At 42.6% G+C, this 20,756-nt stretch overlaps 1 protein-coding gene and 1 long non-coding RNA gene across 15 annotated transcripts in view; one reads left to right on the forward strand and one right to left on the reverse strand.

Annotated features, from left to right (window-relative positions):
* Positions 1-9,279: 9,279 nt before the first annotated feature.
* LOC118678426 lies at positions 9,280-18,616 on the reverse strand. Of its 4 annotated transcripts, none has more exons than XR_004974894.1 (4): positions 16,183-18,616; positions 15,867-15,988; positions 14,513-15,157; positions 9,280-12,904 (listed from the first exon to the last, which is right to left on the reverse strand). It is a non-coding gene; the product is annotated as an uncharacterized LOC118678426 (long non-coding RNA). The 4 variants fall into 4 exon arrangements; XR_004974893.1 differs by having other exon boundaries at positions 14,499-15,157; XR_004974895.1 differs by having other exon boundaries at positions 14,920-15,157; positions 16,183-18,613.
* A 150-nt stretch (positions 18,617-18,766) lies between these two features.
* The window catches only part of MORC2 (MORC family CW-type zinc finger 2), a 40,241-nt gene continuing 38,251 nt past the window's right edge, over positions 18,767-20,756 (forward strand). For 8 of the 11 annotated variants that reach the window (XR_004974891.1, XR_004974890.1, XM_036354108.1 and 5 more), the window contains exon 1: positions 18,768-19,991. Coding sequence is in view for 9 of the 11 variants with exons in the window: in XM_036354108.1 (XP_036210001.1) it covers positions 19,924-19,991 (68 nt within the window). In the remaining 2 variants the exon portion in view is untranslated. Of the gene's footprint in view, positions 19,992-20,756 lie in introns of all 11 variants that reach the window. The other 3 variants (XM_036354113.1, XM_036354114.1, XM_036354115.1) reach the window with 2 other exon arrangements.

Consider the following 20,756-nt stretch of genomic DNA (forward strand, 5'->3'; position numbering starts at 1 on the left):
ACCATAAAACTGGTCCACATAGGCAAGCCCAGGCTCTGCGAGGCAGAATGCCGCTAGAGCAGGGCTCTTTGCCTTAAAAGAGGAAACTAGGAGAGGTATCCAGGCAAAGAGCCATAAGCACAGCCTGAGCCCTTGTTCCCTTTTTGGGTGCCCTGGGCACGAGGAAACAGCAATCCATTTGGCGAAGTGCTAAGAACAACTTGGTATCAATTTGCTCTTCGGCCAAAGTCAAGGGTGCCTGCTATTATAGACCTGAGGTTTCTTTAAACTTTTCTACATTCACTTCTGATTACCGCAACTTTTCCCATCGTTAGAGAGGGAACCGTCTCAAAATGGTGGTGGGGGCTTGCGCTGGGCCAGGAAGTGATGGGAAGAATTCCTGTAACTACTCGTTTTCTCTCTATGACCCTCGAGGAAGTCTGATCCTCTTCTGCCACAGGCGGTTTCATGAAGATCCCAGGTAGGCCCTGCCTCTGAGGCCGGCTTCCTGGGCTGTCCCCACTCAGTGGTAGTGGAGACAGATGTGTGACTGTGTGTGTGTGTCCCTGGACTCTGATTTCATGCTTGCTTTGTCATATACTCTTCATAATTCGTGGTATAACTTCAATGATTACATTGGAAAATGGATATTGTAAAATACACAGAGAATATACTTTAGTATAATTGTGCTGGTCAGAAGAGAACTAGAAGATTTATTTATTATTATTTTTTTATAATTAAAAATTGTACATTTTTTATTGATTCATAAAGTATGCAGTATAGGGAGATTTATTTTTTAATGTTAATTCATAGTGCACTTACTACAAGAGATGTGTTCTGAAGATGGGATGTAAGTTGAATGCCATCTTTAAAAATATATTTTTATTGATTTCAGACAGGAAGAGAGAGGGAGAGAGAGAAACATCAATGACGAGAGAGAATCATGGACCGGCTGCCTCCTGCATGCCCCACCACTGGGGATCAAGCCTGCAACTCTGGCTTGTGCCCTGAGAATCGAACTGTGACCTCCTGGTTCATAGTTCAATGCTCAACCACTGAGCTTGAATGCCATTTGGAGGACTGTCATCGTCGTCTTTTGAGCATGTCAGCAAATCTTTGTGACTGGAGTGAAGTCTGGGCTTATTGGCCCCCATCCTATCCCCACCCCAACCCTGAAGGCTTTGAAGCTGCGATCTGTGTATGTGTATGTCTTCTGGAGTTCTGGACTGCCTACAACAGCACCTGCATTTGAATACTTTCTCTTAGCAAACTCCCTTATCCTCAACTGGAAGCGGTCTCAAGCATCTTCCGAACTGAGAAATCAAGAACTTGTCCAAGGAGACTAGCCATTGATCTTGCAAAAGTGACCCGGATGTTTCTGTTCTGCTGCTATTGCCTCAGTAGAATGACAAGCATGAGCAGGGGGCTCCCTAAGGCACCCCCCGCCCCCGCCCGCCCCCGTGCTTGCCATTTACTGAAATCTGGCTTCAGTTCATTCCCCTGACCTAATGACTGGGTCTGATTTCAGCTATTCTCCCTCCCTAAGCCTTGAAGGCCAGGCAGGTCAGGATGGCAACCTGGGAAAAAGCCCTAAGGTCCTCCGGGATATTTGGAATTCTATGAACAGAAGAAACCATCTTTTGTTCTTGTTGGTGTGAAGGATCAGGATTCTTTTTTTTTCCTTCTTTTTTTAATATACTCCATTGACTATTCACAGAGAGGAAGGGACTGAGACAGAAAGCTAGAAACATCGATGAGAGAGAAACATCGATCAGCTGCCTCCTGAACACCCCCAACTGGGGATGTGACCACAACCAAGGGACATGCCCTTGACCGGAATCGAACCTGGGACCCTTCAGTCCACAGGCCGACGCTCTATCCACTGAGCCAAACTGGTTAGGGCAGGACCAGGATTCTTAACTCTGTGACTTAAACCTGTACTTAAAAAAAAAAAAATCTTGTCATGGCAAGATGGTTGCCAGCAGTGCCAGGCTTACAACCTTACAGGGTCTACAGTCAGTGGATTAAAAACCAAAGAAAATGCCCTTTTCGGTTGTTTAAAACTCCCTGCCCTCCAACCTCTCTGAATTAGCTGTTTGTAGAAGATCGGTTTGCTTTAGATCACATACTCCTGCTACCCTGACCAAGGGGCTGCAGGGCTCTGGTAGGTCAGTCTGCGGTATAGGCTCAGCCTGGAGCTAGGGGTGTTAGCATATGGACAAAAGTGGAGGATGGCTGGAAACCCAGAGGGCAATTGATGTGCAGTTATCAAGACGTGGGGATGGATACTGGGAGGACAAAAACAACAGATGTCGATAGCAGCGGAGGTTCTAGGAGAATACGAGAAGGGCCCCTAGCTAGTAACACAAGGGGCCAATTTACTAATTTATGATGGGAGATATATGCTTGGTCATGACCCAACCAGTCATCCACCTAGGGCACTGCCCTCCTGCCAGTGAGTCTAGCTAGGGGCACGTTGCTTCAATCATATAAAATCAGAACAGGTGGAATTAGACGTTCCTCAGAAATATTTTCATCAAGCTATTTGTGGGCGAATTAAGTTCCGTTGTCAGGGAGAAAGAAAAAACTTCATGTACCAACTATATAAAGAGGATAGATGTTTATTCGTCTTGTAAATGAAGTCCAGAGGCAAACACTTCAGGCCCGTCTGGTGGCTCAATATTCATCATGGACCTAGGCTCCTCCTCACTGTTGCTCCATCACCATTCACACGCAGCTCCTTCTCTTTCATGGTCCAACTGACATGCTCAAGTTCCAGCCACCAAGCCCATGTTCTGTCAGTGGCAGGAGATGGGCACACACTCTTTTAAGGACAGGTCCCAGAAGTTGCTCATGCCCCACTGGCTAAAATTTAGTTTATCTTCAATGGAGGCTGGGAAATGTGGTCTTTATCTTGGGAAGAACAGGTACAGGGAGACAACCAGTCTTTGCCAGAATGTGTCGCCCTAATGGACAGCCCTTTCTCGGCCTTAATAAATGGCCTTTCTACAGGTTGAGGACCAGTCACCTGGGAATCAATCTTCTTCAAAAGGCAACCCTAGCCCTTTTGGGTTGTGGATAGAACCAAAGGGTCCCAGGTTCGATTCTGGTCAAGGGCACATACTTTGGTTGCAGGCTTCTCCCAGGCCTTGGTCGGTCGGTTGGGGCATGTGCAGGAGGCAACCAATCGATGTGTTCATCTCACATCGATATTTCTCTCTGTATGTCCCTCTCTCTTCCACTCTCTCTGAAAACCAATGGAAAAATATTCTTGGGTGGATTAAAAAAATAAAAATAAAAAGGCAGCCCTAAATCTGTAAGATGTGTTATTCTTTGTTGCCCTCTGTTTGGATCATCACTCTTCTATTAGCATATTCTAATTTAAAAATGTCTAGTTGTAATTTAATTGCCTCTTAAAAACTTTTTCTTATAAGTAAAATTTCTCTTGAAAAAAAAAGGGGTGGGGCATGTATGTGCTTCCCACAAGCAGTGAGACAATGCCACTGTATATAAAGTACTAAGTTCCTCCAAACTCATTTTCCATCGTAACAGCCTGCTGTGTGTCCTTCCATCTTTTTTTCATGATCATTCATTTTGGCACATTTGTAGGTTTCATTTTCACAAAAATGGGTTCTCATGATGTACATTGTCACTTTTTGTTTTTGCTTAAATACATCACAGGTTCAGAGCTAGAGAGCTGACACACTCTTTTTAGCAGTTGTGGCATACTCGGGAGGATAGCTGTTCTGTACCTTGTCCAACCAATTCCTTTTGATGGACTATCCAGTCATTTCCATTTTCCTGCTATCACAGGCCATGCTGCAGCAAATTTCTTGTACTGATCATTTTGTGTACTTAGTGCTTTTAGTTCTTTGAGAGAGTCTTCGATGTAGACTGCTGGGTTAAAAGGAGCATTTAAAATTTTTTATTGCTACAGCCAGATTACATTCTAAAAAAGATTGGAACAACCCACAGTACCACTAACAATGTACACAATGTTTCATTTACCTTAATTCTTTTTTTTTTTTAATTTTTTTATAGATTTTTTTACAGAGAGGAAGGGAGAGGGAGAGTTAGAAACATCGATGACAGAGAAACATCCATCAGCTGCCTCCTGCACACCCCCTACTGGGGATGTGCCTGCAACCAAGGTACATGCCCTTGACCGGAATCGAACCTGGGACCCTTTAGTCTGCAGGCCGACGCTCTATCCACTGAGCCACACCGGCCAGGGCGTCATTTACCTTAATTCTTGTCAGCAGTGGAGGTCACTGCTTTTTGAAATTTTGCCATCTGATAGGAATTTTATTGCTTTGAATTACATCTCACTGACCGTGTGTACACTAGATCCTCTTTCATATGCTTATTGAAATGCAGAACATCATAATGGTTCAAAGCAGACTCTGGAGTCAGACCAGCTGAATTTGAGTCATAGCTCAAGATGTGTGACCCCCTATTACATGACGTGGGCAAGTTACTTTCTCTGAGCCTGTTTCCTTAGCTGTAAAATAGGGATATTACCTTTCTCAGAGGGTAAGTTGTGAGGATTAAATGAGATAAAACTTACAAAGTACCTGAAACAATGTCTAGTACGTAGCAAACCAGTGAATGATTAGTGGCTAATACTGCTGCTCTTTTAGATTTCTCCTGAGTTACCTATTGGGTGTTCTCTAATTAGGGTGGTTGTTTTGGAGTGATCATTTGTAGGAACTCTTTGTATATTAGGAACATTAATCCTCAATCTATCACTTGAGTTAGAAAAAATGTCCCCAGTCTATCATGTGTCTCTTATGGAACCGACTTGTTTTCCCGAATTTTCTGCTTATATAGTCAAATATGTCTATAATTTCCTTTAGGCTACATAGGCTTCTTGTTTTGCTTATGCTCTCCCATCACGATTATAAAGTCTCCTAAAAATCTTCAAATATTTCATTTTAACATTTAAATTTGTAGTTCTTCTGGTATTTGAGTGTGTGACCTTACTGTAGCTCCATTTATATAGTTGTATAGTTACACATATCAGATTTAATTTAGAAACTTCATGGAAAGAAATTTGGAAGAAAATACAAATTACAGTATTCATAGTAACAGGTAATAACGGGGTAGTTCTGAACATCAATGGGTTTGGATTTTTCATAATTGATTTGAGAGTGAAGGAGGGAGGGAAGGGGAGAGAGAGACAGAGAGAGAACATAGATTTGTTTTCCTACTTAAGCATTCTTTGGTGGATTCTTGTATGCGCACTGAGCGGGGATTAAACCGGCGACCTTGGCGTATTGGGATGATGTTCTAACCAACTAAGTTACCTGGTCCGGGCCTGGGTTTCAATTTTTTAAAATGGAAACTTCTTTTTAAAACTGTGAAATTCTTTTTTCCAAATGAAATATTACAGAAAACTCCAATATACAAAACTGAGTTATTATGTTTAAAGTGGTGAAAGATGGGGGCTTAAGGAGTAAGATAACAAAGAGCCCTGTAAACAAATTTCGGAATAAAAATTTAGATTATATTCTGAAATGACGGGGGAACTACTAAAAGATCTTAGGCAGGAGAGTGACACAATTAGATCTGTGTATCAAAGACTATGCTGCTCTGCAAAGAACAGTAAGACAACAGTAGAGGCAGTGAAACCACTAGAGGGGCATCACAATAGTCCTAGCAAGACACTGTTCTCTTTGACAAGGGTGATAAACGTGAAGAAGTATGTCTACATGGTACACCAAGAAAATGTAGTGATTGATTATTAGGAATGTCTGGGGTGAGAGAGAAGAAAGGGGAGCATCAAGAATAATGGCAATGTCCTGGTTTGAGAAACAGTGAAGGGTGGTGCCACTTATCAAGAAGAGGGAACACTGGAAGCAGAGCAGATTTTGAGGAGAAAATGATGGGGTCCGTGTGAAGCATTTGTGTTTATCAAATGGGCGGGTAGCCAGTGAAAGGTGGACATTCAGATCTGAAACTCAGAAAATCTATTTGGGCCGAAGACAGGAATCTGGGCGTTATCAACATACAGTTGGAAACGAAAGCCATGGGAATGAAGTTTTGAGTCTATGAGGCAAGAAGGCCAAAGGCATAGAAGAAGACTGATTCCGTTGGGGCTGACTGTAAGCAACAAAAATCAACCCTTGCCACACGATCTGTGTATGACTGTATGGAAATACCCTCTGCAGCCATATGTAGAAGCCAGCTCAGCCATTGTAATTTATTGGAAGAATATGAGGCAGTTCACAAAAAGCAGAGAAGCTTAACCAGGAACCTGGGCAACTGAAGAAATCTCAGTAACAGGAACTCCTATGCCTCTTACATATTATCTTCTGGTAGAATCGGAGAGGGGTAACTTCCCAAAGGAAAGGTGAGGAGCTATTCCTAAAGGAGGTGGGGGAAAGATACTAGGTAGGCAAATGCAGCCGTCCATTAGGTTCTATCCCTTGGCTGCCCCGTACATGCATTCTTCATCATGAACAATTTTATAAATGCTTCCATTCAACTTCCTGTAGAAAATGGACTCATCTTCTCCCCAAGGGGGATAACCTAATTTCCAGTTATCACACCAAGTGTCAACTCTAAGATTTCCGGGTGACATTCATTCTCCTCTCGTTTTTAACCTCATCTTGATAATCTACAATTTGTGGTCTTACTGATATATTTAACCACCACCAACACACCCATATACATGTGAGGTGGACACTGCCAGCAGAATGACTCAGGTCCAATAGAGGGGAAATCTGATTAGTCTAACTTGGATCATGCTCGCATTTCAGCCAGATGTGAGGGGCAAAGTACTGAAATGGAGAAAGAGGAGAGTGGGATAAAAAGACCAGGCAAAGCTGAGAGAGATGGATACAGGTTATTGATTTTATTTCTGCAATACATTACAGGGCTGTAGTTGGTACTTACCACCTCTTTCACTATAAGCTCTATATATTTTTCTTCAGCTAAAGTGGTTTTTATTTTACCAATTGGAAGACCCAAACTTTCACTCCTGAAATATACAGGGGTTGGGATTTCCAAGTCTTTTGATTCCTCCAGATATCAAAACTCTGCAAGTCTCTTTTCCGGTTAATGCCTTAATTCTCACAAAAGAGATCTTAGTAAAGTTGCAAATCCAACATTGTGATTTTGCAATTTGTGGAATCAATCTCCAATTTGTAGTTTTGGAATTAAGCAGAGATTCATTCATCTTGGACACAGAAGGGCCTTGGCTTTTATTCAATGCCTATAGGTAAGTTTCTGGGTTTGAGCTTGTCATCTTAAATTACCCAATGTAATCCAAGTAGCTAACGATCCTAACTCAATGGACTTGGCCTTCCTTATCGACTTCCAATTGTCTGTCAACAGCTACGTAGTTATCCAAACACTGCCTGCAATAGACATAGGGTTCCAAATGACAAGGGTAAGTATCTTTACTTGCTGTTTTGTCACTATAAATTGCTCACCACCTCCTCCTCCATCCAGGGACACAGAACAAGAACTACCTCCTTTAATTCAGTCTCAGTGCAATAATCAATTCCAGGTCCTTCATGTTCCTGAGGTTCTGAAACTTACTATTTAATGGTTATCAATTTCCATAATAATTGTTATTTGGTTGCAAGCAACAGCAACCCTCTTTGGCTTACAAATAAAAAGGAAACACACTATGAAGAGGATATATGGCACTCTACACCAGCGGTTTTCAACCTGTGGGTCGCAACCCCTTTGGGGGTCACCTAAATACATCCTGCATATCAGATATTTACATTACGATTCAGAACAGTAGCAAAATTAGTTATCAAGCAGCAACGAAAATAATTTTATGGTTGGGGGTCACCACAACATGAGGAACTATATTAAAGGGTTGTGGCATTAGGAAGGTTGAGAATCACTGCTCTACACAAAGGAAAATCTGGATAACTAGGCCTCAACAATAGGAATCGACACCTGTGGGGATGTCTTTGCATGAACCCCAATATGCTTTCCTCGGGACACTACTATCAGAATGACTCAAGTCCTATCATTTTGTCACTTATCTTAAGACTCAAAGTCCTGGTGGGAGGGGAATTTTGATTGGACAAGTTTGGGGCGCAGGATCTAACCTCAGCCAGGGGTACAAGGCCAGAAAACTGTAATTTATAGTTCCATTAAGGAGTAGCAGTCCAGAGGAAAAGTGTGGATCTATCTCTAAAAGAAAGGGAAAATGATTTGGGGGAGGCAAAAAAAGAAAAAGAAAAATGTCTACTAATATAGTGTTTAAATGATGGGAAGAAGAACCTATAGTGGATTAATAGCCAGGAAGAAAATGGAGTCTTCACACCTAAAGGAAGTATGTCAAGATGCTGGGGGAAATTGTGCTGCTGAAAGTTCAGATATGATGTATATGCAACTGACTTAGCAATAAAAAGGTTATTAACCTTGATTGCAATGAGATCAGAATAATCAGATTTCAAAGAAAATGGAACTTTTCCCTCTCTGTTTGGTGTGAAAACTGTGATAGAGGTCTTCATAAGTTAACATTAGTTGAGAACTAAAACAATCTTTTGATGACTGAAACGATGAAGTTCTGATATTCTGAATACACTTGGACATTTAAAGTGATGCGCCTGAAAAATTAAGGAACAAATAACTGAACTCAATTTCTCAAACAAGATGCAGCAATCTCTCAGTGTGAGTAATGGATGATGAATGTTTATCAAAACACTCACGAAGATAAAGGAGGGTTATTTTAAATTATTTGATGAAACAGGCTCAGTGTAAGTAACTTGCCAAGGTCAAACAGTAAGCACTAAGCTTAGTTTTAAAAATGCTTTACTTTTAAATAAAGTTTACAAGTAACCAGAGTAGTGAAAAATACTCAAATATAGAAATGTATCAAGTTTAAAGTCCCATGTAATCTACACTGTTCAAAGAAAGCCATTAATAGACTTTTCTATGTATTATAAACAAAGACAAATTTTAAAATGAGTTCATACTACGTTTTTCTACCAATAGTTTGTTTCACTAATATAACATGGCCATTTTCCATGTCCATACACAGTAAGTGTACCTTGCTCATTTTAATCCACATGTAAATTTTCTTAATATGGTTAAATCATGTTATTTAAGCAATCCCTTACTGATAACATTTAGGTTTTCTCCTATATTTTTCTATCATGTAATTTTTTGCTTCTGTCTTAAGCACTGTCAGTTCCTTTTTCACTGACTTCCAGTTTGTAAAGTAACTTCACTGTAACCATGACCAACAGTTTCATACTTGGATCTGTCATTTCAATATTGGTAGGAAGAATATTTGGACTCAATTTCAAGCAATAAAAACCGAACTCAAAGTAACTTAAACAAAAGGGTATTTATTGGTTCACAAAACTGAAAAATCCAGAGGATATACTCGCTTCAGGCACGGATGGATCTAGGAGCACATTGTCATCAGGACTCAAGTCTCTCCATCATTTGGCTCCGCTTTCCTCTGCACTGGCTTCATTCTCTCACTGGCTCATTTTATATGGTGGACCCTGCTGGTTTGAGCTTGTTCATCCTACAAAGGTAAGCAACCTCAGTAAATACAGAGTTTCTGAGCTTTTCCTCTTCCACTGTTCAGTAAACTCCTAGGGTTGAGTATCACTGGATCAACTTGAATCACATGACCATTCTTGAATCGAATCAATCACTATGATCAAGGAGATGAACTATGCCGATTGATCAGGTCTGAACTTCATGTCCACACATGAACCCTAAGGTTAGGTCAGACTGTCTGGACTATGTGGACTGAAAATAGGGAAATATGGTTCCAAGAAACATCAGTGGAAGAGATGGAATAAATGCTGGCCAATTAAAAATAACTGATATCAACGATAACATTGGATATTGAAAAAGCTTAATTTCTGCTCATAAAGTTGAATTGTAACAGCTGGCGTTATTCTTTCTTGATAAAAGTATTCTGAAAAACACACACATCATGAGTATGTCCTGTCGTCAGGAAGCTTATAATCCATTTGTATGGAATAATCATGTCCAGTAACATACTCTGGATGATACCATAGAGTTTCAATATAAGTATTAAGAGTCCGAGAGCTCAATGATCTAGTTGACATAATGCAAGACGACTAGTCTCCCAATGGCAAGTAGTTCTGTGAGGCTATTCAAGTCAGTGGTAAATTTGAAATTCCTGGAAATCTTTTGTGTTCAAGTCTTTTGCCAAGTTGAACATTTCTCATTTCTGTGCTGTTGATTCAAACTCAATTTCTGTATTACTGCAGGAGAGAAATTGACAGTGCTTTTTATCTGCTATACTCCTTCAGATCTGGTAGAAGGAGCTCCTGGTGCTGAAAATGATCAAATATAGGCTGAGGCTTACTCTGCACTTAAAAAAAAAGGACTGATGCTGGTCAAAAAGTATACAGCACAGTCCTTCCTGTTGAGAACATGAACTCCTGGTGGAGTGAGGTGCAGGCTGCTTCAGTTCAAAACTCCTTGGTGGAATTAGGTATAAGGTAGGCTGAGATCAGTTGTAGTCTGTTCCAGGACAGCAGGTTTGATTGCAGCAATGTGTCAAAAAAGGCAGGCAAGGGCTGAGTCAGATAAATAAGTAGGGTACCTTCAGCAGGGCCAGCTATACCAATGACAAGGGTGTAAGGAAGAACATGTAGTTTAATATTGAAGTTCTGTAAATTAGTTTTTACCTGGATTACTCCAGGCTTAATCCATAGTGTTTATTCTGGATACACTTTTCAGATCTTAAATAGCCAGTCGGGTACAGCAGCTTTCACCTTCCTGCTCATTTGCCCAGTAAGAATTTTCAGCTCAGAAGGCCATCTTCTCAGTCCAGACGTGAGGTTGTTTAGGTGTCTGTTCCTACACCCGGGAATAATAGGGTTCATCAAGCTTGGCACTACTTTCTTTGGTAATCAAAATCTCCATCTTCTATAATTCAGCACATCTCTGGCGATCAAACACAAGTCAAGGCCTCAAACTGGTTGAATGGTGCTGCTAGACTTAGATGAGATCTGAGGCATGGAGATAGTAGGTAAGAGCTTAGGTTTGAATTTTAGGTTTTTTTGCTTTTTCAAACATCAATTCTCATACAATGTTCATTAGACTCTTGAAAGATGATCATCCTCACCTTAAGCCCCTCATTTTGACAGTCTGACAGGAATAACGGGAATGACTGGCAGTGTAGATCAATGTCTTTTCCTGTACAGAAGAAAAATCTAGCTATTTGGAAGGTAGTAAAAAAAAGCTGAGTTTGCAATTTCTTCTTTACAAATAATAGTTGTTTCTACAAGCAGGATGGTCATTACTTTATCTTTATTTGTTGACGGTAAGCAGTCTAGAGTAACCAGGCTTAGGCCTAGATTGATGATTTGAAGACTGAGTCATGTTCTCATAATTAGTCTAGTGGATAAGAGACATATAAAGAAACCATTCCCAACATTTAACCAGTGCATTCGTTAAAGTAGTTGAGGACATCTGGCCCTTAAGTCAACTGTGAAGTAAATAAGATTTCAAAGTCTACTTGTTTAACATGATTTGGTCTGGAAGTTCACAAACTGAATCCTTCCTGCAGAAACAGGTAAGTTGTCTCAATGCCTGAGGAATGAAGTTGGCCACTCTGAATCAGTGTTAAAATAGTACTGAGACAGGTAAAATTCCATGAACATATCCACAAGGACAAGGGACTGTGGTCTTGTGACATTAGGAAGCACAACAGGAAGCTTGAGTCTGACAAAATCCTTAGCGGAAGGATTTGTAGATTTTTTTCCAAGTCAGTGTACATTTCCAGCAAAAAAGATTATACACAATTTGAGATTCGCAGCAAGTGCCTACCTCAAAATATCCCTAATATCTACAGTTGATGGTACTAGACATCAAGACCCATCTTAAAGGAAAAACATTCACTGGCTAAAAGAAAACTTCCCAAATGGCCACATTTTAAATCACATCAGAAAAGATGTTCAAAGCTGGTCTCCTGTGGATCAGGTCTTACATGTAGTTAGAGCAGAGTATTTATAATTCTAGAGCAGAATATGCCGAGCAGATATGCCGATGGTGGAGGAATTATTTTAGCTTATTAAATGTTATTAGCTCATTTATCCTGGAAACAGCAGTTAAAAGTCAATAAAAACCAAGCAGTAGTATTACTGCCACTGATTGAGTCATAGTGACTTGTAGTTTGAGAATAAGATGAATGATAAAACCAGGTACCCTTTTAGTTAATGTTGCCAGAATTTGAATTCTGCTTTCATAGTTAATGGTTATCCCTTGCACATGAAGTAGAGTACCATGGTTGATGATGGGAGGTCCGATGAACAAGTTGGTCTACTATGGCCTCAATGAGGCATCAGTTTCAATACCTGGCAATTCAGGTATCCAAGGAGGATCAAGACTTCAGATTCACATATTTCAAGTACCACTAGAGCATCTGGTGTTTGTGAAAGAAGTTGGGTAAGGGGGTTTGTCAGTGTAGAGTACATATGGTTTATTGTCTATATCCAAACCCAGGAATTACTGTAAGTCCATATGGGGGTAGAGCATGATTAATTTAGGTTCATTTGATACACTTTTGGCCCATATAACTACTTAGGGGCAAAGTTCTTGCACTTTTCTGAGTTTGTCCACAGTAAGTATTCCTAAGAATGTTCAGCACCAACTGAACATGGACTGTGTTGGGTAGAGGTACAGATCAGAGTATCATTCAGGTCGAACATGTTGTTGTCTAGAGCACTGTTTTTTCAAAATGTGCTCTGAAGAATTCTAGGTGCTGTAAAGAAGTCTCTCCTTAGGTGTCACCATGGCGATAAAGGAAGATGCTTGTGGCAGATTTCAGGACCCCCACTCTGCTTCGTCCAGAGCAACTTCACTTTTACTTTGGGCTTCCACACAGTTTTCGTCCAAAGGGCTTCATGGCCACAAAGCCTTTGGAAAACCAATGATCTAAGAATAAGTTGTTCACAAAATGCTGAAATACAAAAAATAGGTCACAGAAACCAGAAACTGTGTAAGCAAAGTCTTTGGTAAGCCAAGGTGTTTTCCTATTCATTCTTCCCCTAAGGTGGGCCACATTATAGAATTATGAAAATTAACATTCAAGTCTGTTATAAATTCTCATTTCCTGAAATTGGGCTTATGACTATCAGAGAACAGGGTCTTAAATGACAACAGCACTAGGGTTTTTGCAGTCAGAATACAGCTGCAAAATGCATTGATTTCTTTGTAAATATTATTCCAAGAAGTCCATGCTAGATGACTTCTTTTCAAGCACTGATAAGATCTCAGTGGGCCACAACTCAGAAATTCTAAGAAAATATCTCCTCATCCCTCCTCTCCATTTTTTCCACCCACTCCCTTTTCCCTTCCCAATCTTCTCACCCATCAGAGATGCAATGACCTTGAACTAGGTTTATAGCACAATTCTAGGGACAGAGAAATACAACACTGTATGTCATAGAATCCATTCAAATTTGGATGAATTAACTTTCCCCCAACCCCTTCCCCAGTATTCCCACAAATCTTCTAGAGGTTTCTTTGACAGAAAATCAAGGTAATGGTCAAGATAAAGAATTCTCAGATGATGGAAACATACTAATTCAAAGCTGTTATTGATAAGAAAAAAGGGATGTGTGTGTCAAAGATGCAGTTTATTCCTGGGTCTCCAGGGCAATCTGTTGGCATTCAAGAAGCACTGGCTATGCCACTCTTAAGCAGTTGCCTCATTCCATTGAAAGGAATGCTGCAAGATGACATTCTGTGTTTGATTAAACTTAGAACATACCAGACTAAACAGCTAAATGATAGTTGTGTGGTTTTTTTTTTTTTGCTGCCTTATGATATCCTTTAATACACTACACTGCATTATCAATTAGAGAGGGGACACATTTTATAGTATTTTTACCACCTTACTGGACTACGAAGCTCTGTATGTATGACATGTATGTTGTGTATGCAAATACACATACATGAACAGTATTGATTGAAATGGATGGTACAAATATTAGTTAGGGGATAAAAGAACCATCGATAAGATCTTAAGACTTAACGAAACAAAGGCATGATTTGCACAGGGATTCCCCAATCAATTAGGCCATCTTTGTGAAGACTACAAAGACAGACAAAAAAATCTAACAGTAGCTTTGTTTCATGTTGAGTAGTGTTGTCAGATGAACATGTGTCTTGTTGACTGGACAATCTACCATCATAGAGAGTCTGCTCCTTAACCTCAGGGGTTTCCATGGAATTCTGGTCTAGGACAGCCAGTACAGTATTACATTTATGACATCCTGTTGATGTCACCAGATCAGGAAGCTAGAACACTTTTCTGGGTTTCCCAACCTGCAGTCATTTTAACACTGTGGGTCGAGGCTAAATTAATTCCAAGGAAAGAACTGGACCAGGAGTCAGAAGGTTTGGCCTCTACCACTTGATACCCTTGGATAATCTTTCAAATCCCATTTCCTCATTTACAAAACAGGATTATAGTCTAGTTGTGATTCTGATATTAACACATGTAAAAGTGCTTTGAGACTGTAAAGTGCGATAAAAACATAAGGGATTACCATATAGGTTCTACCTGGATGTCTCAAGTGGCCTTTTCTGGAATCTGATTGAAGCTTTGTGAGATGCTGGGTAAAGGATTCCTTTGTAAAACTCCTTACATTTGTGTGAAAAGTTCTGGTTCCTGAATAATCCCAAAGATGCTATGAGGACTTCACTAGGCCTTTGTTTTAATCCCAATGGGTCAGAATATCTGCTTTCTCATTCAGTAGGATACTACAGATTTGACGTGGAAAAAGAATAGCGTCCAGTGACCTGCATGGGATCCTCAAAACTTCATAAACATTTGAGATTGTGGGTTGTGGTCCAATGTTGTTCTCAAGATGTTACCATTCTCCAGACAATGTTGAGAACTAAGAATCCCCTGGGTCCAAATTTATTATGTGTCTCTGAAGGGTTTAACTGAAGAAACAAAATACACACTCATGGAACACACTGAGCCTCTGTTGTGATGAAACAGTTCCAGCTATTTGGCTTGAGGAGTCTGACTTCACATAAAGGATGGCGCTCAATCTGGGTAGAGGACAGGAATGGAGGTGAAGACCACATCACGATGGCTGGATGTCCCTTGGGTCACAGTGGTCCACTGGAATGGTATCTTCTTCAGTAGTAAGGTGACAGAAATCACCACGGACAGAAATCCAGGTACCAGATCTGTAGGCTGAGTGAACAACACAAGGAAGATGGTCAGAAAGTCCAGGGACAAAACAGGTAAGATAACAAACGCATGGAATTACAAACACAGGACTCTAACACCGGAGTGGCTCTGCAGTCAGCACATCAGCTGCCGGATGTGTACTAATTCTTGATAAGCCTGACTGAGAAGCTCACAGATAAATGAAAAAAATGAGCTTTATAATCAACAATCAGTGATGAGAAGAACAAAGAGTTCTCTGGCAAAGATTGTTTCCGGACTCTTGAAAATAACCATCTTAGAAACTGCCCTCAGTCTTATACTTTAGGGGAGTAATTTGATTGTATTCAGGCTGCTGGGCAGTGGTTGGTGGGAAATAAAGAAGGGCTCCACAGGAGCCACAAGAAGAACTGAAGTTTACATACTAACACCAAGACAAAGGAGATATTGCCCTTCTCCCTTTCCAATGCCTTTCCTAATAAATTGTCTTATTCATTTTGACAAAATCTCGAATGGGAAAGAATAATGTACCTAGGTAATAAGGCCCTGATGCACGCACCCTTCTGTAATGCTCTATGCAATAGATTAATTTCTCTCCGTTTGAAGTCTCCTAAAATCTTTTTAAATTCAGAATTTAAAAACATGAAGCCAAGGAAGAAACATGGCCCATAACTAGTGATCTTTTTCCTAATTCAGAGTAACCAGGCTGTCACACGATGATTAAGCAAACACTTACTGAACGCTCATTCTGGGAGAGCCTGCTCTCTGAATTCCTCTTTTCTATTAAAAGCTCCATCACATGTGGTAGTATGTGTGGGCGAAGATTCGAAGACCCTTTTTTTCCAAGGGGCTTGCTATCTGCAAGAAAGCAAATAAAAAAAGCATGCAAATAACTACTTTACAGGGCATCAGGTACAAGGATAAAAGATACTGAGAAAATGGCCGAGTTTTGGCAGGTGAAGAACCAGAGGAAGACATGTCAGGGTAGAGAAGAGTATGAACAAAAGTGCAGAGATGGTCAAGAACGAGTCATTTGGGGAAATGGCAAGTACCGTAGTTCACTTGGGATGCAGCGTCATCAGAGTTTGCACTGAGGTCTGGCAGAAACTCAGGTCTTCAAATTCCCAGTAACAGCGCTAGTGGCATTGCTTGGTTAGTTGTCGTCTCTCTTCTGAAAGCGAGGTCAATAGTCTCCAAAGTAAACATAGCCAGCTCCAGAGTTCCTGTCACATCCTCATAAACGCATCCAGGTCCCAGGTCTTGCAAATCTGGAGTCCACGCCGTGGCTAGTAATGGGCATCGGCTCCAGCTAGTGCGAAACACTGTAGTGAAACCCTTTCAACCCTCTATCCTGGACATCTCGTGTTTTGTCACAGAATTTCAAGCTTTGAGTTCCAGATGTTTGTGTCCCTCTTTTCTGCTGAGAAAAGCATCTTCTCACCACAATCAAGATTCGGTGGCAGTACATCCAGGTTTTATTACAAAAGACCAACACATTTCCCCCCAAATAAGTTATTTCTCTGGAAGTGAGATCATCTGTCTCTGCCCTTTAGGTAAAGGGAACAGTCAACTGATTTTTTTTTCCAGACATTTGTATGCAATAGCAGAACCGGGTAACACCTAACCAGACAAAATACACTTAATCGTGTGTGTTCGTTTGCTTAGAGTTGCACCACTCCACAAAACAAAAATGTTTGAAATCCAACTGTTCAAACATTTCTATAGTGTTTGCTGGGTAAAAGCAGCTGACAATTAACAAAGAAGCAAAAAAACTGGCATTTTTGGCCACCTTAGCAACACACTTGCAAGCAAATAGAATACAAAGCAGTCCAGGAAAAAGTTAAGCTTGGGGAAACTTCCAAATCTACTGATTCTGAGGTTCAGCACAGGTTCAAACTCAATTTTTCAGAAAATGTTAACCTTCAATTAATAAAGATAACCCCCCCAACATCTTCAGGAATTCCATGCCTGGATCAGTCTGTTCGTTAGCCAGCTTCCGAAAAATCCACCTGCACCATTAATTAGCTAGACTTGGCAGCACCATTTAAAAATAAGCCTGCTCACTACCAACCACATAGACTAGGGGTATAAAATAGGAGCGAGGAACAGATGGCAAACATGGTCGTGAAAAATGGTCAATGAAAGAGTCAGAAAGGTAGTCAGGCACCAGTATAAGCAGCAACAAAATTAATGGGCCAAAGATTAAATAGGTTTCTTGATATCAGAGAACACATCCACTCCTAGTTTCAGCTGCTTTATACTGGATGCCACTGTACCATATGCATTAGCCACCCTGCAGGCACCCCCCCATGGGGAAAGGAAAGGACTCAGGGAAAAAGCCAAGCAGTGGAGTGTTGTTACCCCAATATCCATTATGCACAGAAAAGCTCACATATCCCAGGGATTCAAACAGGGGCTTCAAATTGGTTGTGAAGGATCTCAAATGACATCTAGGCCTCAGTTTCCTCCCTGTGGCATAGAGAGATTGTGGTTAACTCTTTGGGGGTGACAGCTCCCATTGAAACCTTGTTGGCGATGGATCCTCATCCCCCTAAAATGCACATTCCCACTAATTTCTGCATACAATTTCAGGGAGTTTGGGGATTTCCAACTCCAATCCAAGGTTCCCAGGTTCAAAAAAAAATCGATGGATTGGGCAATGGCTGTTTTCTTACACATCAGAAAATTTTACAAATAATAATGATCCCTTATGTACACTGACGCTTTGTGGTTTTACAAAGCGCTTTTAATCCCACAAACATCGACAGAGGAGGAAACTGAGGCGCAGATTACAGAGGGACTTGCCTAAGGTCACTCGGCCAGCTGGTGGCTAGGCCCGGAAGCAAACCCAGCTCTTCCGACTCCGGAGCCCGTTTCCCGGCCCGGAGCTGCCGCCAGGGCTCCCGCCTCTCACTAAGGCGGCATAAGGAGGAAAAGGCAAAGTAGAAAGCCCACCACCAACCATCCCCCAGCCCCTTCCTGTCCCTCCAACTGGGTCCTTGCAGGCCCCGAAGGGTGGCGCCAGGCCTCCAGGCCGGCCCCGGCCGCCCCCGCTTCCCCGGCCGCGCCAAGTCCCGCCGCCGCCTCCCCGGGAGCGGGGCGGAGCAGCTGCCCGCCACCGCCAACCACCCGGACGACTCCTCGTCGGATCGCAAACGCATAGGCCGCCGCCCGAGTTCTGCGGACGAGAAGAAAGACTCGGCGCGAGCGCCAACGGCCACCGGGCGCGCGCCGCGGCGGCCGGGCCTGCGCCCCAAGAGCTGGATGCCAGAGCAGGAGAAAGAGCCGCCAACCGATCGCTCGATCGACCGCGCGCCCGCTCCGTCGCCCTACCAGACCGGGGAGGGGGGGAGGGCGCGCCAGGGCTTCTTCGAGTTAGGGGCCTGACTCCCCGGCGACGAGACAAGATGGCTCCTCCGGTCCGCACCGCAGCTACCGTCCCGGCTGCGTCGCTCGGCCCGCCCCCGGTACTGTTTCTTTAAATGGCGGAGAGGGTCACGAAAGCAGGAAGAGAGGCGCGTTCTGTCACGTGACAGGGGCGGGCCCAGCGAACAAGATCCGGTCACGTGGACTCATTTTGCTTACCAATCAGGACGCGTCGTTTCAGGGCGGGGGCGGGAGGAGCTGCGGCTCTGTGATTGGCTGAATGCGCCGCGGAGGCCTCGGGGGTTCGGGGCGTCGGGGAGTGCGCGAGGGAGCGCGATTCGTGTGCATAGGCGGAGACAAAGCGGTGGCTGTGGTGGCCGCAGAGGCGGCTGTGAGGCAACCCTGAGGGCCGAATTTCGCGGTGCTGAGTCCGGTCATCATCTTATTCTGCGCGGCGCACGGAAGGCTCGTGTCTGGGCGGTGGCGGCGGCGGCGGCGGCAGTGGCGGCGGACGCGGCGGCAGCACATGGTTCCAAGAACAAGCTGCGGTTGTTGGGTTCCAATTCCGTGGGGAGGGACAAAGGCAGCCGCGAGCGCCGGGCAACGCCCCGTCGGGTGGTGCGCTTGCCATTGCCCTTCATCCGGGCTCTGAAAGCTGGGCCCAACTCCTCTCCTGGAGCAGAGGCCCGGGAAGGGCCTGAGCGGCCGAGGCCGCATTCCGAGGAGAGTGGGGGAGGGGCGTGCCCGTCTGAGGTGACTTGGGCGGCTTCGCTGTGAGGCGCTTTTGTGGGTCATTGTGAGGTAATCGAACTCACTACCCTTAGGAGAGCGGGGTGGGGCTCTGTACGCGGGAGTCCGCCGTCTGCGGTTAAGAGAGATTTCAGTTGGGAGTTCGTGAAGCCCTTACTTACCACACTATCGCCATCTAAACCCGAATCATGCCCACCAGGCTGGTGCCCATGTAAGGATCCTGGGATCATTGGTGGCGAAGACATGGGTGATTGTCCGGTTTTATAACAGAAGTTGTACATTTCCGGAGTGGGAAGTTCCCTGGAAGAACAAGAAGAAAACGAAGAAGGAGCAGTAATAAAAGCGCCCACTCCAGTACCATTACTTCAAGATTATCCACATCTCGACTCATTGAACTATCTCGCAACTTAACGGGAAAAGCTCCCAAGACTACAGTTGTAGGACAATTCTATTCAAAATATTATGTCATAGTCTGAGAAGATAAAAAAAAAAATACTTAAAGGAGGAATCAATTGTAATTTTAGACATCTCTGGCTATATTTTGGATAGGTTCGCAGTAAACTTGTTTAAGGAGCACAGACTTACCAAACCTTCCTGGAAGGAATCCTGGAAAACCTATTTCATTGTCAGGCTGTGTTTCCCAGTTCGTAGGTAAAGGCCCGAACCTCACTGCAATTATGGCTTTCACAAATTACAGCAGTCTGAATCGAGCTCAGCTAACCTTTGAATATCTGCACACAAATTCGTAAGTATCCTGTAGGTGCCACTATCGTCACCGATAACTCATTTCTTGATATTAGTATGGAAACCCTCCCAGGAAAGTTCGCTTTTTCACTTTTGGGGATGAGCCTTGAGCTCTATATGGAAGAACAGAGATCAGTGAAACATTTCTTGCTAATCCAGAAGAATATGACCATTTATTGGATCAAAACTTATTTGTTCAAATGCAAACTAGTTATTTGAGGTCACTATATCGAGTTGTTTCTGAAGTGTTTGATAGGAATCCAAGTACTGTTCTTTGGATCACCAAAAGTTGGACTATTCTAGCATATTCGCTTTAGTGACAACAGCAAAAACTGTTGGGCTCTAACAAGTTTTTTTTCTTTCTAACAAGGGGGGCAAAAAAGAAGACATTCAAGTGACAGCTTGTGAGAAGAAAGTATTAATTTTTTTCCTCCAGCAAACAGTTGGCTTTATATTCCTTGGGAAATTTGTCCCCGCAGCCGACATTGTTTTCATATGCTACGCAGGAAATAGCAACTTGTTTAAACCCATGATTTAAATAGCCGCTCTCCAAAATGTGTGCAAATCTCAGAACACATGGTGTTCGATGTTCTTGGGTTCATGAAGAGATTACCATCACTCCAGATTGGTCTGGAAAGTTTCAGGGTTCATCCTTATGTTCACTCTCTTGGAAGTGATTCATTAGGCTCATAACTACTTTGTGTTTTAATAGGGTAATTTGTCACTTTTGAGATAAAGGTAAGTATTCTAACATTTTAGTATGTGG

This window comes from Myotis myotis, unplaced genomic scaffold (assembly GCF_014108235.1).
Source record: "Myotis myotis isolate mMyoMyo1 unplaced genomic scaffold, mMyoMyo1.p scaffold_m19_p_20, whole genome shotgun sequence".
NCBI lineage: Eukaryota > Metazoa > Chordata > Mammalia > Chiroptera > Vespertilionidae > Myotis > Myotis myotis.